The 8,317-nt window shown below is 30.4% G+C and overlaps 1 protein-coding gene across 1 annotated transcript in view; it reads right to left on the reverse strand.

Annotated features, from left to right (window-relative positions):
- Nucleotides 1-6,738, reverse strand: part of LOC145334456 (uncharacterized) — a 67,348-nt gene extending 60,610 nt beyond the window's left edge. The window contains exon 1 of the mRNA XM_080179920.1: nt 6,662-6,738. Within this exon, the coding sequence (XP_080036046.1) occupies nt 6,662-6,728 (67 nt within the window). The 5' untranslated portion in view covers nt 6,729-6,738. The remainder of the gene's footprint in view (nt 1-6,661) is intronic.
- Nucleotides 6,739-8,317: the final 1,579 nt, after the last annotated feature.

Below are 8,317 nucleotides of genomic sequence, written 5' to 3' on the forward strand. Positions count from 1 at the left end.
TATATCATCCTTTTAGAGATTTGAATCAATTTATCATCCATTGTCTTATTCCTTAAGATCCTTGAGTTTTAGTGCAATATACATATATTTATGATGCTTTCCTTCAAAATTGTTTCATTGTTTTTAAAATAGATTGAATAAGAAGTTATTTTATCCCATATGCCTAATCCCTACGGATGAACTCTAATCCTGCGGGGCCTATAACTTTTGTACTACCAATACAACCTAACCTATCATTCCCAAAAATAAGAAACAAACAAACAACTTATTTTCCATTTATCCAAAAATAAAGGGGAGGGGGGGTTCTGCGCTAGACAAGGCTCTTTAAGGAAAACTAAAATTAATCTTGATTTAAAAGGTTTCTGTGTATGACCCAACAAATGAGGGTGGCTGCAAAGAGTATTCAGACCAACAATATTTGGTGAGTTCGAAGCCTTTTTTTTAAGCAGAGCAGATACTCTATAACTAGAACCCTTTCTTACATTTAAAAATAAAGTATCCTAAAACCATACTGGGACCTATGTGAAATTTACCTGACATTTTTTAAAAACCTTTTCAAACTAAACTCATATACCCAATCGACGAGAATATTTTCAAAATATTTTTAGAAATTGCTTGTTGATATTTTATTAAAGACATATAGTTGAGATAAACCCTTGATATTTTGAAATGGCTATATTCTATTACAAAAATTTTTTTTTTTGTCTGTAGCTTAATATTTCTATAACTACAGTACCAATTGAGTTATTCATTTAATGGAAGCTTCTTAGAGGACCCAGGATGGTTTTAAACTATTTAATATTTATATATAAGTTTATTTTAAATCTATTTTTCAGTATCCAGTGGATTATGCCATACTGAAAACTTTATTTACATCATTGTATTATATCATTATCTAGTTTTCTATGAATATAAAAATGTAAATGTTTTTATATCAGCAGAAAGCTGTTTATAATACGATGCGATTCAAATACATATCTCCTAGATGATAGGGGAGCAGCCACTAGTATTGCAGAGAATATAAAATTGTTATTATAGGAATGTGTAGATGGGCAACTATCAAAGATAACAGACCAATTCACCAATCTCAAATGTAGCCCAACCTGGCTCTCAAAAAAGGTTATTGGAAATATTTTGGTATCAAATCTACTCAATAATTCACTTTGTCTGTCCGTCAGTAACGCAATAGTAAAAATGTTATTACTCAGCATCTATTCAAGATAGACGGCTGAATTTCTTTGTGAAGATTCCCTATACTTATGGACATCCAGTATGTGTAATTTAATTTGTCCGTCTGTCTGTAAGTCATGCTAAAAAATATAAGTATTAAAAATAAAAAAATACGTGGAAATGGTTTTCTGACAAAAGATTTCGTGATTTTTTTTCAATATATTTCTATTCTTGACTCTAACAAATACTTTTTAAATCTCCTTGTCCTATCCCTGAATTAGTTTTTGCTAGGTAAATTAAGATATTTAATATTTCTAAACATTTTGACAGAATAATAGAAGAATAGGGGTTGTCCGGATATCCGGCTGGATTTTTAAACTATCTGGCCGGATATCCGGCAATATAATCTTTTATATTATACTACAAAAATTCCAACTTTTTAAATTTCAAAGTGCTGTAATTTTCAAAGTTTTAAAGCTAAAAGAAATTTTTTTTCAAAAAACGTTTATTTATTTGAAAATTTTATATTAGAAATCTATAAACATGATTTTTGGCGGCGGCAGCTGTTCATGGCAGCTAGTAGCCAATTTTATGAGGAACATTTTTATGCTATTTCAATATCTGGTAATTTGCCGGATATTCGGTATCCAGCCAAAAAATATCCGGCCCAAGTAAACAAGAATATATTTTTTTAAATTGTGAATTTATTTCTTAGAATCAGTGCCCTACTATGGATTGGAGAAACCCAACCCAAACTACCCTTCAACAGGAAATTAGTATTTCAATAACATTTGTTATAAAATGTATAAAGAATACGTGAAGAATGGGGTTGATGGGGGATATCGTTATTTTAGCCAGCTGTGAGTATCTCTTTTGAGTACATGAAAATCTGGTTCAACATCCAAGAGATTTTATATTGATTCTCAATATTCTAACTTGAGGATTTTGTGATGATCAAAAAAAGCAAAGCTCTGAAATCAAACGGGGTAGTACAAAAGAACATGAACAATTGTTATATAGTGGCAAAACTTAATAAGCAGAATATTAATTTAAAACAAAATTGTTGCAAAAAATACAAATTGCTTAAATATAGGATTCTGTTTTGGAACATACTTAAGCGATTTGCTGTAATTATTGTACCTTGTTGTCCTAAGAATCATTGTTCCAAAAATTTGATGAATAAGATAAATCTATCATGCAAAAATTGTTGTCCTAAAATGCATACCTCAAATGGACTTACGGATGATTATATAGTTGCTACGCTTTCTAAACAGTATAACTGTTATAGAAAGTTAGAAACCAACTGAAAAATTATTTTGAAATATTTGAATGCTAGATAAAACAAGATTTGCAGAACAACATTCGCCTGACCGTGCATCTGAGTAAGATTATAGAGATGGAGGATTTCCATGCCAAGAGAGGATGTAAACGACCCTGCACAGTTCTTACTACAACGGTAGGGTTATATTCTTATAATAAAGTAACAGGATGTGTGTCTGTGTATCAGTATGTGCAGAATCGATCGGGTTCTCCTTAACAGTTAAGTTTCTAATAAGTCCCGGGAAGGTTTATAACTATTTTTGGGGAGGGTACCACCCCCCTCCCCAGATAAATCGACAAAAATAACAAAAAACGCTGCCCTGCGGCCTTTTTGAAATTAGCTAAAAACATAACTAACACCATCTATCGGCGAAAATAATAAATTTGGTAAAAAGCTGATTTTAAATTAGATTGAAAGAAACAGTTTATCGTGTCTCTAGAGGCTTCTATGGGCGAAGCCGCTAGTTTAAGACAATTTGTCATGGAGGGTAGGGGACATTGGACTGTTTATTACACTAGTCAACAAAGTTTTATAATAACGTTTTCTCATTCTTTGTCATCACAACTTTGGGGACTTTTTTTGGATTTTGATTGGTTGGTTCATTAACTTGAGTGTCCAATAGTTTGAACTTTAATCGTAATCTACAGAAGGGGAAGGAAAGAGGGTGATCATCCCAAGACTTAAATAGCCTTGACATATATTAAGCTTTCTTAGAAACCCCCTACCTACCCCTCCCCCCCCCCAAAAAAAAACTATCCTCTACAATCCAAATTCTCAAATCAATTGTTTTGATTTAGGTAAAGTATGGAAACAGTAGAAATCCAATGGGAGCAACAGGAGTCAGGTTATTCATTTATCTGCCATTTATCTATCCATGTATTAACAACGGACAATTATGTCCATAAGTAGCAGAGCAACAAAAGCAGATAAAATTATAAAGGATTAAAAACTTTAGGTGTAGCGGGACAAAGTGTCTCAAAAATCAGCCATGTAGCGTCATAACAATGAGGGAGATGAGAGGAGTAGGAAAGAAAACCAATAAAAAGAGGCGGATAATCTCTCATTTTTATGACGTCACATGGATGATTTTTGAGACACTTTGTCCCGCTAAACTTTGGGTAATTTAATTAAATCTAATTGTGAAAAACTAGCAGTGACAAAGATAATTCTTTCAGGTTTCTTTTCGAAGACCAAATGGTTTACAAATACAAAATTGTTTATTACAATTTTTCAAGGTAAACCATTTTTTAACCAATTTGGCTTCCGAACACATATCATTTTTGGAAAGTATATACTTTCCGGAAGCCAATCTTTATGAGGAAGGTATTTTTAGAAAGGGGAAAATGTGTAGAAAACACCCATGTAAATTAGAAAATCCGCAGAAATCATTTTTAAAAGTTATTGGCAAACATTTGCAATGTTAATTTGCAAAATTAATTTTATGCCCTAAATGACATATTCTGAAATAAATCTTTTATGAAAGTTTATTATCTATGAGTTTAGGACATGCTTAAGACATAAAAAATATTTTCAGTGTTACTTTTTTCGCCCTCCATGTGAAAAAAGGCATTTCTCACATTTTATTATAGAAAATTGCATATAAACAAAATAATTTTTTTTTTCTACAGTCAACATAATAATTGGGATAAAATCTTTCATTTTAAATGTAGAAGTCAGATAAAGAATCCTTTTTAGAGCAAATATAGTGCAAAAAGTAACCAAGACGTTTTAACAAAGTATGAATATCTAATGAAATAGATACTTTTAAATTTTGATATACATATCAGATAAAAATATATAAAAAAAGAGATCAAAAACTATAAAACAAGGTATATATTTTTTTCACTCTGTCACTGAATAAAGAGCACTTTTAGGTTTGATTTTAACCAATGCAGCACTTAAACACTCATTTTTCAAGGTAAATAAACAAAATGAATGCAATTATACAATTAAGTCAGTTTAATAATACAGTAAGCCTTTTTGTAGCAATTTTTTTTTGTTGAAATTATTCTTTATTTCTATAATAAACTGTATTAAAATCTAATGATTTGAAAATTCGTAATTAAGAACTTCATTTTTACACTGTTTAGACATATAAATTACAAAGAAAAAGATTAAATCCTTTAAGTTTGAATAATACTTTATATATTTACATAATAAAAACATTAAAATTGTTAAAGATTACAAAAAAGATAAAAATAAGTAATTTTTAAAATCATTTTGTGTCGTCTTCATAAACTATTTCCCCTTTTATATTTTAGTCTGGTAGAATTCATAATTATAAACAACCTTTCTTGAGCATATATATGATTTATTGAAATCAATTATAAGAATGTAAAACATTTTTTGATTGATTTAATATTAACAATTCACCTAACATTTTGTTATTTTACTATTTTTTGAAACTCTTTTATTCTTATTAATAATTCTATTTAACATAAAAAGCTCATAGGGAGTTGATAACCTTTATTTCTTGCTTTGTATTCTAATCAGGTATTTTATTTGACTAAATTTTTTAAAACTATATAGCATGCATGTTTGTGTCAATAATGAAGACATTACGGGTTTTTATGTACAAAAAGTTGTTTTAAAGCAAGAAAAAAAATATAATCTTTCTAGTAACTAATATACAATTTCGTAGTTTTAAATATGTCTGTATTTTGGTTTCTAAAAAAAGTACTATACCAACAAACATGCATGCCTGAAAATTAGTTTCAATATTCGAATTAAACAGGAAAAAGAAACTAAGTCGTCGTTATAATTATTGTTTGTTATTTTTGGTGTAAGGTTTTTTTTAATGAAACTTTTTTGGATCTCGTTAATTCGGTTTCTGCGGATTTTCTGGTTGCCAGAAATGAAATCTACGCATCTTTTTTAGCTAGATGGCATTTGTCTGGTTAAGATTGGATAAAAAATTCTTTGGTTGGTTAAATTTAATAAGCGTGCGAATCCAAACAGATTAACATCAATTGGATTACAACCGGTTCAGAGCCATGTTGAAAAATACTGTACTGCATCGTATTAAATGAAATAAACATCAGTTTTGTTGCCCCAAGATGCTTTTTTTCAAATTTTCATGTTACTATCTGTGAAAAGATGTGTATGATAAACTAAACCTAATCAACCTAGATATCATCTTTTTTGTTTTCACCTTTGAAAAAAGAGAAAGAGAAAGAGAGAGAGAGAGAGAGAGAGAGAGAGAGAGAGAGAGAGAGAGAGAGAGAGAGAAAGAGAGAGAGAGAGAGAGAGAAAGGGAGAGAGAGAGAGAGAGAGAGAGAGAAAGAGAGAGAGAGAGAGAGAGAGAGAGAGAGAGAGAGAGAGAGAGAGAGAGATACAGGATATAAATATCTAATTCCCATTGTTTTTCCATAAGATATATTCTTTTTAGCTTTCTCGTGGATTTTGGAAGCTCTATGGGGCTCTGGTTTGGTCTCAGTGTTTTTGGTAAACATTACAGTTATTTTCAGGGACCTAAAGGGATTAGATAGTGGCCGATAAATTGATGTACATCCCCAATGATGATACAGAAATAATTCATTCTAGTGATTAAAATTGGTGATTGAAACGTTTGAACACTCAACTTAATGAAGCAACAAATCAAAATTTAGTAAAAGTTCCCAAAGTTGTTAAGCCATCGAATAAAAAACGTTATTATAAACTTTGAGGACTAGTCTAATAATCAGCCTAATGTCACCTCCCTCCCTGATAAACACTATTTTTAGGTTTAGCTGAACTGGCGCAACTCATGATTGGATACTTAAGAAATATTAATTGTAAATAAATAATAAAAATACTCAGAACAGATCTTTTGTTTCATTGATAAATTTTGTTTTAATTTTTAAATTTAACTCTTTTTTTTGTCATATTAGCCAGCTGGTAGAAATACTTTTATCAGGGTTTACGAGAATTTCTCACAATATCTACATATTCTAAATTAGAGTAAAACACTAGAGGGAGGAAGGGTTAGATAACTGAATCTCAACATTGCAACCGCCTTGTGCAACCTTTCTATTGGGTCATTGAAAATCAACCAAAATGGTGTCACTTATATTAACACAGTAACAGAAAGTAATTTGGTCAAAAAGGTCATTGAAAAATGGTCTTTACATATATACAATAGATCAGTTTATTCTAAATCTAATATAGCTGCTCACTAAACTTTAATGTTACCTGGGAAAAAGGCAGCTGAAACGGACACATGAATCAATAATACAATAAATATACATTTCCACTTCATTTTAATCAGTAAACCTAATAAATATGGGTAAAAAAACAATAATTTTAGCAAAAATATGGTGTGCAAAATGATGTTAACAAATCTTCAAATAAAAAAAATATGAATGGCAACATCCATAAGCAGCAAAGCAAACAAACATCCTGGAATGGACTAACAGACAAAGGAAGTTATAAAGTAAATGGTTAGTTCTTATAAAAAAAGAAAAAAAGAGGGAATATGCAAAACCTGCAAGAAATTCATGAATCAGGACCGACAAACACAGACAAAATAAAGTATTCGATGTCACAGGAATCATAACTAGAAATTTCAGCTGTCTTCTATCTGCAAGAGATGATGAAAAAATTACATTTTCCCAACTGCGTTATAAACTGACTGACGTGAATTATAGAGTAGCTTTGCTACTAAGAATATTTAACATAGAAATCTCTTGAATACATAAAAAATAAAGAATAAGTTGCAAAGCTTTATTGAACATGCTTTGTTAGTTAAAACGTTATATTTTATTCTCGTATTCATTCGAATCCGGTGGATAGGAACCGGTTCTCATCCATACGAAAAAACTATGTCTAGCATCATATTATATCCAGCTTTCTACGAATATAAAAATACAATCATAAGATTAAAACCAGTTTTTTTAAGCCCGTGCCTTCGGCAACTCGGGGCTAAAAAACTGGTTTTAATCTTATAATTGTACATTGATTCTATATCCGCGGAAAGCCGTTTATAATACGATGCGATAAATAACTATTCCAGCATGGCTTCGAAACCAATCAATATCCGCTGATTAGAATCAGTTCCTAGCCATACTGAGAAATCATGTATAGGATGCTGTGAGTATTGGTTTAAAAAATATGACGTAACAAAAAAAATTAGCCAATGAGAGTCCACTACGCATGCCGCCATTGGTCAATAACAGCCTCTCATTGGCTAATTTTTTTTGTTACGTCATATTTTTTAAACCAATACTCACAGCATCCATGTATAGTATTCTATTACAGACAAATTCCACAAATATGGTTTTAAAAATGTTAATTTTTAATTTTAATATCCGCATAAAGCTGTCTATAATACGATGAATATTACAAAAACAAAAAATTAAGTTTCACCATGCTACACAATAATTAAGCTACTAAATTTTTAAAAAACATACAGTAACATAAAACTATAGATAATAAATAGACAGAAGATAAAATAATAAAGATGATCACTTTTATAATTAGTAGTGAAGCTACTTTATAATTTACTTCGTCTGTCCGTCCGTAACGCTATGGGAAACATGTAATTTTCTCGCATGATATTAAAGATAACAGCTGAAATTTTAAGTGAAGATTCTTAAGACATATGCGCATCTAATCTTTACTTTATTTTATCCGTCTGTCTGACAGTCATGCTTTAAAAAATGGGTTTTCTTGATTTCTTGTTTTTGCTTATTCTCTTTTTTTCTTTGCTATGAAAACTAAACATCTACACTATGACTTACTTTGTCTGTTTGTCTATGAGTTTTGGTGCTTTGCTAATGATGGATGTTGGCATCCTTGTTTCTTATCTGTATTAAACAAACGCATGGACATGTAATTGTACACTGAGTA

The sequence above is a fragment of the Acartia tonsa genome, chromosome 12 (genome assembly GCF_053477335.1).
Source record: "Acartia tonsa isolate MP-2025a chromosome 12, ASM5347733v1, whole genome shotgun sequence".
NCBI lineage: Eukaryota > Metazoa > Arthropoda > Copepoda > Calanoida > Acartiidae > Acartia > Acartia tonsa.